At 45.9% G+C, this 18,033-nt stretch overlaps 1 protein-coding gene across 2 annotated transcripts in view; it reads right to left on the bottom strand.

Moving 5' to 3' along the window:
• Positions 1-18,033, bottom strand: part of XPO6 (exportin 6) — a 99,587-nt gene that overhangs the window by 54,694 nt on the left and 26,860 nt on the right. For both annotated transcript variants that reach the window (XM_044232964.1, XM_044232963.1), the window contains exons 2-6: positions 13,513-13,603; positions 9,805-9,917; positions 8,641-8,838; positions 2,597-2,756; positions 689-766 (exon numbers count right to left, since the gene is read on the bottom strand). In XM_044232964.1, the coding sequence (XP_044088899.1) occupies positions 689-766; positions 2,597-2,756; positions 8,641-8,838; positions 9,805-9,917; positions 13,513-13,603 (640 nt within the window). The remainder of the gene's footprint in view (positions 1-688; positions 767-2,596; positions 2,757-8,640; positions 8,839-9,804; positions 9,918-13,512; positions 13,604-18,033) is intronic.

The following is an 18,033-nucleotide window of genomic DNA, read 5'->3' on the forward strand; positions in this document are numbered from 1 at the left end:
ACTAAAAGTGTCTGCTCAGACACAATTTCCTGTATCTATCCTTGAAAGTAGCCATTTTTAGGCAAAATGCACTTTGACTTTTGAAAAAGGTATTATTGTAATTGTGGATAATGAGCCACCAGTAAATGACTTAGTGACCCTGCAAATATGCCCACGCTTGACCAAACGACTCGGAACTGATGTAAAGTCAATGCTGATTACGGCAGGCTGGTCTCATCTTCCCCGAGCCCCAGAGGGAAGAAGGCCCTTCGCACCCTCTCTTCCCCCACCCCCCTGCTCCTCCTTCAGGAAGCCAACCAGCTCCTGCACAGCAGACCTGTCAAGCCCACGGGCACATGCCAACCCCAGCATGAGCAATACACCATGAAATCTGAGAAAAAAACAAACCAGAAGGGACAGCCACCAGCTCTAAACTGAAGGGGATGGAGGTGGATGAAGACGATCAGGGGTGTCATCTTTCTGACAGGTGAGGAAGAAACAACATGAGTTGTTCAAAGGGTATTAGAAAGCACAGGTACTTACGAAGAACTAAGCAGAGCTAGCTCCTCAGAACACATGGGCAGAAAGGCCGAAAACAGATCAAGGAAGAGTCAGCATCTGTATCTGGCATAGATAGCAATCACGACCCCATCGAGACCCCAAACTGCATTTAAAAAGAGGAGCACCATCTGTGGGGGGCAGACCATACCACTTTCTCCTGAGGTCGGGGACGGCGGGGGGGTGGCAGCACTGACGCTGTGTTTGTCCCATACGGTCTCCAAGATACCTATCAAGAAAGCAGAAACGGAGTTTAAGAGAGGAATGAAGTCTAACCTATGAAAATCAGACTGAGAAAAAGGACCTTGTATCTCTGATCAAACGTCAGTAGTTAAACACCCTCCCTCCATCATACGTCCAACTGGACATCCCTGGACGCCACCACTCGGACGGGCCAAACCCCATTTATCAAGCCCCAAACACCTGCCGCTACTCCTGCCGCTCCTCACCAGCCCAGGGCTCCGTCCCACAGGACCTCGGCCTCAGGCTGCTGCTGGCCATCAGGCCTTGCCCCCACACAAGCTGCCACGCTCAACTGTGCGCTACTCCTTCCACACCAACCTCTGCCCCGCTCTCCTCCTTCCCTCCAAACCTGACCTTCCCCCGAGACGGACCGCTGCTATCTGCCCCTGAGTCACACCCAGGTGCCATCTCTCCCAGAAAGTTCTGTCCACTCAGTTCTGCCTGCCCTCTACTGTAACTCCTAACACACCCGTTTTCGCTGTCTTTCCCCCTAGTACCCTAGGCCCCTCTAGTACCCCATATTAGAGGCAGAGACCGTATTTTACTCCTCTCTGTATCTTTTTACAGAACCTACCACCTAAGATGATGGAGCGTAAATGCTTTTGAAAATAATGTGTTTTCAAAATATTTAGTATTATAATATAGGTGAACCTCGAAGAATCACACTATGAAAAAGAAGCCAGACACAAAAGGCCGCATATTTTATGACTTTTTTTTTTTTTTTTAAATGAAAAGGCCAAATAGGAAAATCCATAGAGACAGAAAGGTAAGTGGCTGCCAGGGGCTCGAGTGGGGGAGAAGGGTGGTAAGGAAAATGTTAAATGTTCTGGAAGTAGATGCTATGACTGTTGTGCAACCTTATGAATATATTAAAAACCACCGAGTGGATTTTGTGCTATGTGAACTAATCCCAATTTTAAACATCTGAATGTCTGCACAGTAGGACACAGAGGTATCAGACATGGTCCTTGAGTGCAGAAATATGACCTCTAGTTGGGGCAGCAGAGAATGTGCTCTGAGGTATGGGCTCGCCCTAGGAATGTGGGGAAGGACAGGGGGCAAATGACAAGTTTACTGTTGATCAAGCATTCGTCACTGATTTTAAGTGCCCACTGCATGTCATGTGCTTCTGCAACCCCTAAAAAAGAAAGAAGTTCCTAGACATCCAAGAGGAACGCTAGGCAGAGGAGTGGGGATAAAAAGGCTTTTCCACCGCAACACCCGGTCAAGCAGCAAGCCTGGCCCTCCCCGCACTCGAGGGCCCCGGGCCGCACCTGCGCCTCGTCTCGAGCAGCCCGGCCATGCAGGGCCACCGCACTCCACCCTCACCCCCCCTTCCGCCCCCTTCTGTGGTTTGCTTTCGCTTTCTGTTGACCCTACTCCCCACGTGCCATGGCGAGGCTCGATAAAGCAGACAAGACGACGAAGAAAGCATTACTTACAGCGACAGCCTCGCCCACCTCGCGCTGATGCTACACCTGGTCTTCCTTCGCGGCACAGAATTTGTAACTTGCCCACCCTCCTCTCCTCTGGCTTCTTCTGATCTTAAACTCAAACCCTTTTTCATAAGGTGCTGGCCACCCACCTTCCTGAGAAGGCAGCGCTGGCATTTCAGTCACATCCCTGATGTGACAGGCGGGCCAATCCATAAAGACAATAAAGGGAGGAGGCCACCAGCACGTTCAGAGGTCCTACCGCGGGCGGGACACCGCACCCGGCCCGGGCAGCCCACACCTCGTTCTGGTTTCCGGCTCCGCCGCGGCCACAACTAGAACCGGGAGCTCGAGACGGCAGAGCGCCCGCGCCGCCCGCTCACCTGTCAGCAGCCCGAGCGCGGCCTGCACCTGGTCCAGCAGCAGCTTCCGCAGCTCCTCCTTCCGAGCCACACTGAGGTCCTCACGGGGACAAGCCAGCTCTTCTGACGTTGTCTTCAACATGATCAGCCCGAGGGGGGTTGTCACAGGGGACTGGATCAACTGCAGGCAAAAGGAAGCTCTGAGCAGGCCGTCCAGCCGACGAGGTACAGGAGGACAGGGGAAGAGGGACCCCAGCAGTGCCCCAGGGCAGAGCCCCGCCAGCACCGGCCGCATCACTCAGGCCTCTGCAGTCCATTTTAGTTCCTTCTGTAGCCATTCAAAGTGTCTTCTCATCTCAAAGGACTAAGGTTCTAACCATGAACGTGATGCTCTTTTACACCTAATATGACAATTTTTTACACATCTACCTTCCCAACAGAGCCTTGGTCACTCTGCCCAGACGGATGTAATAATGACAGAGAAATGTGTAAACCAATTTGCGAGGCCTCCATTTCCAAGCTTTGCGAGACCTCCATTTCCAAGCTTTGCCTGCTTCATGGAAGTTTGAGATTAAGCATGTGGTAGAGCAGAAACATGCCTACCCATCCCTCACCCATAACTTCATCATCGACAACGGTTATGATTTTACGAACACCTATGTCGCACGCTTTACTCTTTCTATCACCTGCAATACCCACTGTGCTCTAACAGCTGCCTTAAGCAAGAGACAGAAAAAGGTACCCCTTCAACAGCATAATACTACTTAGATCTTTCTAATCAACTTCACAAAATTGAAAGCATTACTCACCAGTCATTTCTCAGTTTCCAGAAATGGTAAAAAAAAGCAAGCTGCCACTAAAATTCTGTGGACTTACAGGCTATACTCTAAAAAAGGGCACACGGGGGCGCCTGGGTGGCTCAGTGGGTTAAAGCCTGTGCCTTCAGCTCAGGTCATGATCTCAAGGTCTGGGATCCCCCCATCAGGCTCTCTGCTCAGAGGGGAGCCTGCTTCCTCCTCTCTCTCTCTCTGCCTGCCTCTCTGCCTACTTGTGATCTCTGTCAAATAAATAAATGAAATCTTTTAAAAAGGGCACACAACTGAAGGAACACTTGACCAACTTCTTTAACCAGAACGATAAATTGTTTGTTTATTCAATCTACAAAATGAGGGAGGTGGAGGGCACGGGGAACTGCAGAGGAACAGAACACCTCTCCTCCCCTTGAAGCAGCACAGGGCACTTGCCTTTCTTTTGCAAACAGCTCTCCCCACCCGATGGAGGGAAAGCTCATCCCCAAGAGCAGGAAATGCCTTCACTGGCGGGAACTCAGGATAAATTCAACTGCCCTCAGGAGCAGCATGACATGAAAACAGGGGCCACGGGCAGCATCTTGAAAATGCCGTCTACTGCATCAACTCTCCTGAAGGCTACAAGTGTAGACACAGCCTCCACGGGCTTTCTCGCCATCCTCTACAAGTCTGGGCTGCTTCTAACGTGAGAAGACGCAGGACGGAAAGAACAAGAAATCGCTGCAGCAACTTCTCTTTACCAAATAAAGAACTGACCCTTCACACGCATCTCTTCCCTTCCTTCCAGAGGCCTGTGGGTTACCAATGCATACTTTAGGGTGCCGGCCGTTAAGGAGGAGGGCACCTGTTGGGATGAACATTGGGCATTGTACGGAAAAAATAAACCACTGATTTCGATTCCTGAAACCAATACTGCACGGTATGTTCACTAACTTGAATTTAAATAAAAATCTGAAAAAATAAAACAAACCAAAAATAATAAAACAAGTAAATAAAAGAGTTCCATTACTTCCCTCCCCCACCACCTCCTTCTTCTGTTTTTCTCCTCTACCTCTTTTATCTCTGTTTTTCCCGAAAGCCCTCATTCTTACTCTCTCGGCTCGGAATGCCATATTTTCCATTTGACAATAAATACATTTCCCTGTAGATAGGAAAAGTTCTGTGCTCTGTAGGAAGTAAAAAATTCCTGTATTATGGAAAATGCAGCCGAAAGCCCTTTCTCTCATTTGGAAAAAAGGAAGATGGCCAGGCAAAAAGCCAGCTGAAAATGAAACTTGTTTTTTACCTGAAAGAACAACTAGGTCAAATATTTTTTTTCTCACTAGCTTTGTGTCCAGAAGACTTGTTAGTAAAATACTGTCTCCTTTTACCATCCTCACATGTATAATTTATGTTCATAACATAGGTCATTCTTGGGAATTTATTTTAACAGAGAATAAACACTTTGAGGTTGAAGTTCAGGTTCTTAGTGTGAGCTTCTGAAAAGGTTCAATGATTTTTACTACACCACCGTATCAGAAACGAAACGGCAATTCCTTCTCTGCTGCTTGCCCTTTACTTATCTGGTCCCAAGCAGTGTGACCACAGGTCCAGCTCAGCAGATTTCAGGAATCTGAACAGACTCTAGAAAGGTATGGTATTTGGGCTTCTGTTTTGGGGGGAGGAGGGGAAGCAAAGGTCATTTTCAACTTCAACTACTTCCTGCTCCAGCGGCTACAAAGGGTACAACCAATACACAGAACTACAAGTGTCCTTCTGGGGCCCAAACTCAACTCCCCTCACCCTGGTATGTGGTCACAATGATGCCGTAACTGCACAGATGCCCAGCCAGCCAACACAGAGTTAAAAACAAAAACAAACAACTCTGCATCCCGCACGGCACGTAGAACATGATGGAACTGAATCAGAGAAAACCTTTCTAGATGGTGCATTCGAAGGATCGTCGTATGGGGCGCCTGGAAGGCCTAACTGGTTCAGTGACTGACACTTGGTCTCAGCTCAGGTCAGGCCTCAGTTCATCTCAGGGCTGTGCGTTCAAGCCCCACAATGAGCTCCACAGGGCCACAGGGCCCACTTAAAAAAGCGGAGAGAGGGCGAAGGCGCCTGCGTGGCTCAGTGGGTTAAGCCGCTGCCTTCGGCTCAGGTCATGATCTCAGGGTCCTGGGATCAAGCCCCGCATCGGGCTCTCTGCTCAGCAGGGAGTCTGCTTCCCTCTCTCTCTCTGCCTGCCTCTCTGCCTGCTTGTGATCTCTCTCTGTCAAATAAATAAATAAAATCTTTAAAAAAAATTATTTTTCAATTTTTAAAAAATAAATAAATAAAAAAGACATAGGATGGTGAAATTGACTCCAGAACTCATTTGCTTCTGTTTGCCACTAAAGAAAAGTTTACTTTATCATCATCATCAGAAACAATATCAACTGGAGGTGTCTGGGTGGCTGAGTCAGTTAAGCATCTGCCTTCAGCTCCGGTCATGATCTCAGGGGCCTGGGACAGGGCCTGCATCAGGCTTCCTGCTCAGTCAGGAGTCTGCCTGTCCCTTTGCCCCTTCCCCCTGCTCCTGCTTGCTCTCTCTCTCAAATAAATACATAAATAAATACATTTTTTTCTTTTTTTAATGTCAGAAACTGAGTACCACTATTCTTTTTCTTTTTTTTTAAGATTTCATTTACTTATTTGACAGAGAGAGAGATCACAAGTAGGCAGAGAGACAGGCAGAGAGAGAAAGGAGGAAGCAGGCTCTCCACAGAGCAGAGAGCCCGATGCGGGGCTCGATCCCAGGACCCTGAGATCATGACCTGAGCCGAAGGCAGAGGCTCAACCCCCGAGCCCCCCACGGCACCCCGAGCACCACTATTCCTGACATGGCTTTTATGTTGCTATTTATCTCATGGATAAATGAGGAGGGAATAATATGACAAAAAATAGGACAAAAAGGATTTTAGAGATCACTCTGTCCAATCCTCTTGTTTCACAAAGGAGGAAACAGAGGTTCCCAAAGGGGCAGGAGTTGCTAAAATCAAAGATGATTTGTGACAAAAATGGAAACAGACCCCAAACGCACATGCTCCCTCCAGTGCTCTTTCCACTGTGGAGAGTTTCAAAGTCACAAAGGCCGCATGAGGTAAGCACGAAGGGTGGAAAGAGGGAAGTGGTGAACAGAGGAAGAAAACTAGCTCTTTTAAACTCCATGAGCACTTCACCTAAAAATGCTCTTCCAAATTGTCATTTGTTACCAGTAATTACACTTCCAGGGCAGACAGAAAATGTCTATTCTCCATCAAAGGAAGTGACCCCAGGGGGGTGGAAACGCAGCTCCTCCCCACCTGCCGCTGCTAGGACCAGGCATCTCCGGCTCACATCCCACTGCTTCTTCTCAGGGGCCATGCCACTAGCCCACCGAGGAATGCACGCGCACCCTAGGAGGGTGATGGAGAGTCACCACAACCGCCCTCATCCTGGAGTAAAGGGAAGTGTACCAGAGCCAGCCCTCACCTTGGGTCCTACCACTCCAGCTTCACTAGCCTCCTTGCCATTCCTCAGGGCTGGCAACTGCTATTCCGTCTGCCGCAAATGCTGTTCCCCTAGATACCCACATGGCTCACTCCATCGCTTCCACCTCGGTCTCTGCTCAAACGGCTGCTCCTCAAAAAAGCTTTCTATCATCACCCCAGCCACATGACAGCCTTCTCTCCTTCTCCTGACTCTGGCTTCAATTCTCTTCGTCTTACCTATAACTACCTATAAGCTTACTTGCTGTTTATAGATGTCTGCCCACTGGTCTACGTTCCACGCAGGCAGGGACACTGTTTTTGTTTCATTACTTTATCCCCACCGGATAGCTAGCACAAGGCTGGTATTCAACAAATGCCTTACTGAATCAACGGATCAATCTCCTCTGCAGTATCGACCCCAAAATCTCCAGATAAACAGATCACTATACAGAACCAAAAAAATATTTTTTTGAATGAAGAATTTTTGTGCCACTTTGAGGCAATCTGAGAGAAGGAATGAGGATACTATATTTTTTCTTAGCTGTCCCATCATTCAGATGCCTTGCAGAGAGAGCAGTCAGAATGTTAGAAAATGCCCTGAACCTATCTATAGTCACTGAGACACTGATTTTCAGAGAATTTTATTCCTATAAACTGTACATAATACCCATCTCCTGCATACCCACAACTATCTCAGGAACATGAAACTGCTTCCAACTTCAGTCAGGATTCAAATGAACAACAGCATCTTTTGCCTGGCTTTTAGGTCCCGCCCTTACTCTGATGACTTCCAAATCCTGACCTGTGGCCAGACCTCTTTCCTGAGCCCCAGATCCACAGTTCTCAAAGTCTCACTAGATATCCACAGAAGAACACACAAGCCATGAATGCGTTTTCGGCCAAACTGAACTCCCCGTCTTCTACCCAACTCTATTTCCTCTCCCTTTACCCCTGGCCTGGAAAATCGGCTACCTGAGCCAGGAACTTCCCTTCCCTCACCCCTACCACCCCGCACTGACCAAAGCCTCTTGACTGGGTCTCCTAAGTGCCCCATCTCCACCGTCCAGGAGGGCCTCAGGGCCAGGCCCTCCCTGTCTGACTCACACCAGGACTCTAGCCTTGCCCCTCTGCAGTCGAGACCCCTACTGTTCCAGAGCTGTCTTTCCAGCACAAAAATGTGGCTGTGTGTTCTCCCCTCTACGCACCTTTCATGCGCTCCCAAGGAAGGACTATGAATTACAAACTGGCCCCTGCAAAAGCAAGGCCCCTCCTGGCCGGGCGCCGGCCCATCAACCTGGCCACCGACTCCAGCATCCCAGCGCCTCGCACCTCACCCGACGCTGAAAACACGTCAGTTCCTAAAGGCTGCATGCTCGGCTGTCACTGCCCTCCACACACACCTCCACGCCGGAATTAGCCACGGTGCCGGATAATTCCCGTTTGCACAGCTAGTCACCCACCAAATTAAAACTATTGCTCACCCCTGTACCCCCACACTTGGAGCAGTACCTAACAGGTTTTCAAATTTTGCTGAATAAAATCTCACAAGAAGTTAACAAAGGGATTGGGTTCTCCCTGCTCTTTTGCCACTGCACAAAGGTACAACATGTCTCAAGAATGCAGAGTTAAGCGAATGAGTTCATGTACCCTACAATGAACTCTCTACTATGGTTCCAAAATGCTGATCTTAAAACTCATCTTTAAGAGAAGGGAATAACCACTTCTACAATCAAACAGTTTATGAGATGAGGTATATCCTTACCTGTAAAATGTTCGTAAAAAAGTCATGGTAGAACATGGGCCAATCTTGACGGCCAATGTCAACAATAACTTTGCAGAGCTTGTTCCGGATAAAGTAAGGTAAGGTTTTGTGGTGGGCCAAAAGGAGTTTGGGCAGACAGCTGCGGATTTCCATCTTATCTTGAGATGGGACCCCAAGCCACATTTTATTGATCAGATTCTGAAACACAAATACACATCTTTGAAGTTAACCATCTCTACACAAAAGTAGCTGGTTTTCATCCACTGGTTAGCTACATCATCTCAAACAAAACCCCTGCTTTTAAACAAAGGTTTAGGGCAAACTGGCAATAAGAGTACCAGGAACATTTAAACCCTGTAATACAACAGTCCCATTCCTGGAAAGATGTGCTAAATAATTTCACAGAAACAAAGGGCTCCACATGCAAAACTTTCTATTATACACGGTCTCTAATGGCCACCAAAAATGACAAAAACAAGTCTAATATTCAAAATGGGAGAATGGCTTGGTCAATAATGGTATAAGCACTTAGTGGCATAAGCAATATGATAACTAGGTTTTTAAAAATGCGCACAGAGGGGCTCCTGGGTGGCTCAGTGGGTTGGGCCTCTGCCTTCGGCTCAGGTCATGATCTCAGGGTCCTGGGATCGAGCCCCGCATCGGGCTCTCTGCTCAGCGGGGAGCCTACCTCCCCCTCTCTCTCTGCCTCTCTGCCTACTTGTGGTCTCTGTCTGTCAAATAAATAAATAAAATCTTTAAAAAAAAAAAATGTGCACAGAAAGACAAAAACTGGAAGACAGTTGAAATAAGTGAAAATGTTTGTGGTTGGGATAATGGCATTATGCGTACCATCTCTCCTCCCAAAGTGTTTTTCTTTCATTATCTTTCTCTTTTAAACAACAACACGGAAGGAAAGGTTGCGTGTTAACACAAACAACCTACCTACCAACCGAGCCCCATCTCACCTTTCTGGGTCGGAAGATGGAAAGGTGCCCCAGGACAGCAGAGATCCTGACAGAGGCCGTGTGTGGGAGGAAGCCCCTGAGCTGAGCTACCATTCTTTCCCAGCCATCTGCACACTGAAGCTGAAGTCCAATGTCAACAACCTGGCACTGTGACCACAAAATACTTTTCCAAACAGCAGAAAATCGTTTGACAACTTACCTCAAACACCGTTAAACTATACATCATGACATAGTCATTCCTGGTGCTGGAGAGGAAATACAGGCAGAGTCTCCAGGCTCCTAATTGCTGGGCAAAGTTATCGAGAAGCTCCTCTAGAAAAGTTAAATAGCAACAAAAGAAGGCTATGAGGGACATGAAATCAACACAAGGCTAAGATGTCTCATCAGGGGTTTTTTTTAAAGATTTTATTTATTTATTTGACAGAGATCACAAGTACGCAGAGAGGCAGGCAGAGAGAGAGGAGGAAGCAGGCTCTGCTGAGCAGAGAGCCCGATGTGGGACTCGATCCCAGGACCCTGAGATCATGACCTGAGCTGAAGGCAGAGGCTTTAACCCACTGAGCCACCCAGGCACCCCTGTCTCATTAGTTTTTAAACACATATTTCTCCATATCATGTGACTGACACCAAAACCACCAGAAAAATCCAACCATGTATGTATTCGAGGTAGAAAGGACAGACTGTACATTTTTCTGACTCTCACGTGACCACGAGCGTGGAGAGTGTGTTTGGCCATCTCCAGTCTAATACCCTATGGGCACTTATTTACGCAGAGAAACTTTCACTGTTAAAGTTCTTACTTAACCTGGGGCGCCTGGGTGGCTCAGGCAGTTAAGCATCCAGCTCTTGATTTTGGCTCAGGTCAGGATCTCAGGGTTGGGAGATGGAACTCCATGTCAGGCTCTGCGCTCAGAGTGGAGCCTGTTTAAGGTTCTGTCTCTCCCTCACCCTCTGCCCCTACCCTCCTCAAAAAAAAAAAAAAAGTTCTTACTTAACCTAAGTATGGTCAGTTATAAAATACCACTTCAAAAAAAAATCATTTCACTTTATGAGTGATGGCTAATTATTAACTTGTTTCTTCTGGAGTACCGGCTATATATATTTCTTTAGGACTCACACTGTTCACACAGGCACAAAATGATGGCTAGGGAGGTAGGACAAGAAAATACTAAGGATAACCTTATTAGTAGAGGGCAGGGAAAAATGCAAGAGAAATAAAGATGGATAATTCTCTTTATTTGGTCTTCATTTGGTTTTATTTTAAAATACCACACCAAAAACAGTCTGTAAGTCACAGTAGCAATCATGGGCTTGGAAGCTGCCAGGAGCAGCCCAGTCCACCTCCAATCAGTTAGAAATGATTTCCTCCTCCTTAGACGGCTGGTAGGATCAGCCAGAACCCCAAGGTAACAAGCACTAAGAGTCTGTCACCATGTCTCTGGACCCACTACCGCTCAGTCACCTTGACCTGCTGCTCTGGTCATGGAATACAACACAAAAGGGGTAAAAAGTTTAAAAATCAAAATAAACATAAGTTTAAGAGGATAAAAAAGTAATTAATTTAAAAATTAGGAAAAAAAAAAGCTTAGTAAAAGAGTAAAAAATAAACCTCAATAACCCTGGGGCGCCTCGGTGGCTCAGTGGGTTAAAGCCTCTGCCTTCGGCTCAGGTCATGATCCCAGAGTCCTGGGATGAAGCCCCACATCAGGCTCTCCCAGGGAGCCAGTTTCCTCCTCTCTCTCTGCCTACTTCTCTGCCTACTTGTGATCTCTGTCTGTCAAATAAATAAAATCTTACCAAAAACAAACAAAAAAACCCGTCAACAACCCCAACAGATTCTAGGAAGCGCCTAGAAAAGCAGGAAGTGCAGCAGCCTAAAATCCTAAAATCACTGCCCTGCAAGCACTCTACAGCCTCATTGAAAATCCCACACAAGGAAACCAATGGCCTACTCTTTCAGCTAAGTAAAAGTCCGTAAGACTCCCAGAGCAGGAGCCGAACCAGAGAATGACTCTGGCCAGGAAGGAGGAACTCTGGGCTAGAGACTGTGCCGCCGCTCGTTTACGGAGTCTCATTCCAGGTGATCACTGCTCCTCTTGGAGGCTCCGGCTTCCTCCACTGTGAAAACGACCGGACTGTCCCCCTAGTTTCCCTGCAACAGTGTATCTCTGGAGCACTAACAACCCGCCTTCGGTGGAGGGTGGGCAGAGCCCCTGTAATCAAAGGCCTCCTTCCTTTCTCCCACCTCACTACGAAAGCCTTCAGTTTACCCAAGATACCAAAAAAGCAGCCAGTGGTTCCAGCCCACACACTCAGACCAAGCCCCAAAGACTAGATACAAAGAGAACTGAACTGAGGCACACCCACCATAGAGAGCCAAGCACCCAGGGATCCCCGTTAGCCTGCATTTAAATTAGACATCTGTAGTATCTGGTTATTTAATACTATTTTAAATCAGATTAGAATACGATTTTAGTTCAGGGGTTCCACTCATGAACACTGAAAGTGAGCAATAGCTGCTTTGCAAACCAAAAGCATCTCAATAAGCTAAAAATAGGACTTCAAAGATATTAGTGTTGGGATATAGCAGACTGATGTAAGGGGCAGATCCTTCACCCACTTTGGTAAAAATCACCAGTGGTATTTTTACTGTAAGTATAAGGTACTCTGGTAGCGTAAAACTAGCGAGAAGACAGATCACTCCGGAGGCAGGAGGGTCAGCCCAACTGAGTACGGAGAGTCTAGGAAAGCAAGCAGAGTGGATATTCTAGGCCAAATGCCTGATTATCTATTGGGTTCAGCTTCCATCAGCATCCCTCTGTTTACAAATGTTCTATTTCTCTACAGTATACTCCCTCAGAAAAGACAGGCATGCATACGACAGGCCTGAAAGAGATGACCAAGTTTAAAAGTTTAAAAAAAAGAGAGAGAGAGTAAGAAATTTACAGCTACCAGGAGCTGATGTGTTTGAAGAATGCAAGAGAAAATGGACTACAGGACAAGGTCTGGCCACCTGGAAACCCAGACTCCAGTCAAACTCTGGACCAAAGAGTCCTAGAGACAGAAAAAGCCCTCTCCAGAGGCAATGAACATGAGGTCCAGACAGAGCAGTCAGACATCTGAGGGGGAAAGCCTTTAGGATGGGATAGAGAAGAAACATTTCTTGTTTTGAAGTTCAGGGGTTAAGTGTGGACTCAGAGGGGAAAAAAAAAGATTACTCCAGGAATACAGTGCACCATGTCTCCGAGGCAGAGATCGGACTCTTGAATACACACTGTAGTTTACAGTATGCTTTAATGAATATTGTTCACATAAATGAATATGAAATTCAAAAGGAAATTCTACAAAGCCCTGAGGTTCCCAGAAAACCTAAAATAACTGTATCTACATCTCTGTGCTGTTTGAAGCCTTTATTCACCAAAACCTGCAGAATGGAAGAGACACTGGCAGAGACAAGGAAAAAGATGCAAGAACCCCCAAAGGAAATACCAGTTAAAGGATCTGTGGGCTCTAGGGAAGGTCTGGATGAGACTTCCATACACCGAAATCATGGCATTTTGACACTTTCATGAGGTTGTATGTTTGTTTGTTTGTTTTTTTAAATTAATAGTCGCAGGCTTCTTTTATAGAAGTTCCACATCGCTGAAATTAAGAACAAAGCAGTGGGAGGGGTTTCCCACACTTGGCCAAAGGGAAGAAAAGCCATCACTCTGGAGGACAGTGGGCCCGGGGACCACAGCCCTTGCACTGCTAGATTTGCAGATGCCACCGAGCAGCAAAATGAGGGCAAAAAGAGCAAGAATCCCAGGAGAAACAAGCAGGCTTGACCAGTGCGGGCCGCAAACTCCTTCCTCCTCACTAGGGTCTTTTCCTCTCAAGTGACTCGTGGACTCAACACTTCACTTACCTATCTCACGTTTTCTTTCATTGGTTGTACAATCGTGGAAAAATTCTGTCATCAGACTTTCCAATGCCCTGAGGGAGGCTTCTTCAGATGCCTAACAAAGGAATTTGAAAGAAAAGAAAAAGATCAGTAACTGTATCTCCTACTCTCCTCGCTTCCCTCCAGGTCACATTCGTAAATTTACTTCCTCAAATGTCTTGGCTCAACATTCTTCAAATGCATGGGATTCAGAAAAACTGAAGGGAATTTCCCAGCTGGCTCAAATCCCAAATTTTGAGTATACCCTATAAATTCATGCTACTGTACAATCGACTTTCAATTATTTATGCTAAGGAAAAAGGGAACAAATAACTCCAAATATCGTTCCAGAAATTTATTAAAAGCAAAGTAACAGCCCCCAGCCGTGACTGAACAGACGGGGTGAAGAGACTAGGGGAGAAGTCAGGGCTCCCTAGAGACCGCCTGTCGATGGCGCACTTACCCCGCACCCAAATAACCGGCGCCACATCCAAATAATTTGGACTGAGAAGAACTGCAGTCAAGCTGCTGGGGGTTCTGAAGGCACCTCTGGGGTCACAGGCTCTGACAAGTCTCAATTTCAAGTGAGCAGCCACCAGAGACTAAGCGTAGCACAGCTAAGAGGCAAGCTGAGCGGGAACTCACAATGAGCGTGTCCCAACCAAGGACCCACGGACAGCCAGACTCCCAGCAGAGCCGGTCGGGCGGAGGAGGAGAGGAGGGGCTCTCGACCCCGGTGCCCGGCCTCTCCCTCCTCCGCGGGAGCCCCCAACCCACTTACTCTTCTCCCACTCGCGAGGTGACGTCCTCCGCAGCAGAGAGCTGGGGTCAACACTCCACTCACCCGTCCGCGGAAAGGTGAGCGCTCCTAGACCATTTCTGAATTCTCACTGGCATTATCTACCCAGAAATGATCAAGAGCCAAGGGCAGTTCTGATTTCTTAATTATCTCTTAATTCCAGTCTCCCCACCTTCCCCTCCTCCCTTCTCCACACCCTCTCCATTGACCGCCCCCACCCCCCACCGCCCCGCAGTGAGAACAGACTATGAAAACTGTATTTTAAAACGTGTCCACACTCAGATGTATGTATCAAACCATAATATTACCGGAGGCCTCCACTTGGTAACCGACTTTTGAAGACACTGAGGAACTGAGCCACCTCTGTGGGTCAATCAGCTCTTAGGACTGGTCCTAATTACAGAGGCGGGGTCAGGCTTGCACCCCAGACATCAACGGGCAGAGCACACACACCACAGAACACAAGGGGACCACATTCAAACAGTTCCGGGCATGGCTGTCCCTCCCATGCTGCGGTCACATACAAACGGCTGTGCCATGACAACTCGCAATGACATGCTGAGTGATGAATTACTGTAATAGTTTTAGCTCTTCGAAGTTAGCTGAATTTTGTATTTATGGTCAAGATTAGCCCTTGAACCTGGGTGGCTCAGTGGGTTAAAGCCTCTGCCTTCAGCTCAGGTCATGATCTCAGGGTCCTGGGATCGAGCCTCGCATCCGGCTCTCTGCTCAGCGGGGAGCCTGCTTCCCGCTCTCTCTCTTCCTGCCTCTCTGCCTGCTTGTCATCTCTGTCAAATAAATAAATAAAATCTTTAAAAAAAAAAAAAGAAAGAAAGATCAGCCCTCAAACCTTACTCTTTTTTAAACCAATGTATCAGCTCAACTGAATAATATCCTTGGATCGCAGGTTAATCTGAATTACACATTTTGGGGCACCTGGCTGGTTCAGCCAGTACAGCGCATGACTTCTTGATCTCAGGGTCGTGAGTTCAAGTCCCATGTTGGGCCTGGAGCCTGCTTGGAAAAAAAAAAAAAAAAAAAAAAACCTACACATTTTTTTTTCAAGTGTGAAATAACTGAAGTGTCAGGCTAAAAGAAGCCTGAAATCTTTTTCACCTTTTTCAAGTTTTTGTGTTGATCAAAACATCCTCACTGTCCCTGCTTTCCTCAGTAAATGCTGAAAATTCAAATTCCTAAACTGAACTGCTGTAAGTAAAAGAGTGCCTTGGTCTGTTTCATAAATCGACTTGGGATACCCATTTCATTTGAAAAAAGGATTTGCTATTTTAAAAAAAGTTTCTGGAAAGATCTGAAAGAATCAAAGGAAAAACTCACAAGCAACTTACTGGCAAAAAATTAAAATTAAAATTAACATAAATTAAGAGATATATGTTGAACTTAAGTCAGTTAGTTAAAATAAATCAGTTGGTCTTCTGGAGCCAAAATGGGTCCCTGAAAACTCAAGACATTTTCAAATCCCACCTGCTCCACAACTTTTTCTTGTAGTGAAACATTTCATAGCTGAGCCTAGTAAACACCTGAGCTCACCACATTCAGGCACTCAACCATCAAGGTCTATTTTGTACTGGTTTTTGAGGCAGAAGTTTGTGAACTCGTCAATTCCTAGCCATGTAGTAAATGCTACTGGGGCAAATTCAGGACAATCTCTCCAAAAAATGCAATTCTAACTCCATTCCCAGTCCCATCCACCCCTCCCCAGCTCAAACCCGAGAAGCATTCCAGCAGAAAAGCAGAAAAGATTTAAACATCCAGAAGGATCAGACTGGATGCCCTCCACCAAACAATGGTCACATGGAAACAGAAACTCTAAAACCTAACCCAGTAGTATCACCAGGTATTTCCCAACAAGAACAAACAGCAGGCTGCTCGCATTTTCAATCACCCCTACTCTGTAGTAAGTACTAATACCTACCTCACAGTGACCCGTGTAAAGCTGCTATGTAAACTCTGAAGAATTACCTAATTCAGTTATGGCTACTATCATTTGTATTTGGTCTTAAATATCAAATGAAAACAGACCAAAACACAAAAACAAAAAAAGAGAGAGAGAGAGAAAAGTGGTCAGGCCTACTTTGAAACTGGAGATTCATGTCCTCGGGCTTTACAGGCTTTGTCCAAACATATCTAGTGAGGCTTTTCCAACTGGATTTCAAAAATTAAACTATGTAAGTTTACAGGAGACAAAAAGAAGGCTTAAGAAGCCTTGCCAACGTCATACAATTAGAACAGAGATGTTAAAACATAAAAGATAGGCTCAAGACCAGCAAATGGCCAAAGGATATTGGAAAAGTCACCCCAACCGGCAAGAAAGCTTCTGGAACCTTTGCCAAATGTTTCTAACAGGTGACGAAGTCAAAATCCAGATTGCTGTGGGTTTAAGAATTAAAAGCAAGTAAGGAAGTGGTAATATTCCAGCAGACTACCCTTCCTAGCAATAAAGGGACTAAAACATAAAACAAAAACCAAGTGCCATGTAAAAAAAAAAAACAAGTGCCATGATGTGGTAGGAAGTGAAAGTTCCAATTCCCAAACATTACTCAAGCACTGCACTAATTTATGAAGCACATTCAGGGTTCAAATACACCCGAATGCTTCCCAGCTTGTGCTTGGGATAGGAGATCCAGATCTTGAAGAACAAAGGAAAGAGAAGATTAAATTAAAACCAAGTAAGACATATTCACATGAAAAAAATTCCAGTTGGATTACAGGTATAAAATGTGAGAGATAAAATAATAAAGCCTCTAGAAAATAATATAGAACATCTTCATGACGTTGGGGTAGGGGAAAACTTCTTAAATAAGACACATAAATGCACTAAACATAAAGGAAAGGAAAAGATTAATTAATCAGAGCATTCATCAAATGGCACAATGAAGAGAGTTCAAAAGAAACCCACAAAGCAGGGAAAGAGATTTCCAACATAAATAACTAACAGAGGACTTAGACGAAAGACAAATGACTCATTTTTTTTGGACAGGCAAACAGTTCATCACGGAAAGGTATTCAAAAGCCTATAGAGAACATAAGTGCTCAACCTCATCAGCTGTCAGGAAAATGCAAATTAAAAACACAACAGTGTTACCCATTCACCAAAATGGCTAAATTTAAAGGACAATAACAAGTGTTGGTAAGGATGTTGAACAGCGGGAACAGGCATAGAGTATGCACTGGGATAACCACTTCAGAAAACCATTTGGCTGAACAGAAGATAGGTGCAAATGACATATCTGATAAAGTGTCAGTGTCCACAACATATAAAGAACTGATACAACTTGACACCCAAAAAGCAAACAATGCAATTAAAAAATGGGCAGAAGACATGAACAGTCATTTCTCCAAAGGCATCCAGAGGACGTGTGAAAAGATGCTCATCATCACTCATCATCAGAGAAATGCAAATCAAAACTACAATGAGATATCACCTCACACCTGTCAGAATGGCTAAAACCAACAACACAAGAACGACACACGTGTTGGTGAGGACGTAGAGAGAAAGGAACCCTCGTTCACTGTTGGGTCAGAATGCAAACTGGTGCCGTCACTTTGGAAAACAGTATGGAGGTTCCTCAAAAAGTTAAAAACAGAGCTACCCTATCTCCAATAATCACACTACTGGGCATTAACCCATATAAAAACACTGATTCAAAGGAATACATGCACCCCTATGTTTACAACAGCATTATTTA

This window comes from Neovison vison, chromosome 14 (genome assembly GCF_020171115.1).
Source record: "Neovison vison isolate M4711 chromosome 14, ASM_NN_V1, whole genome shotgun sequence".
Taxonomy (NCBI): Eukaryota; Metazoa; Chordata; class Mammalia; order Carnivora; family Mustelidae; genus Neogale; species Neogale vison.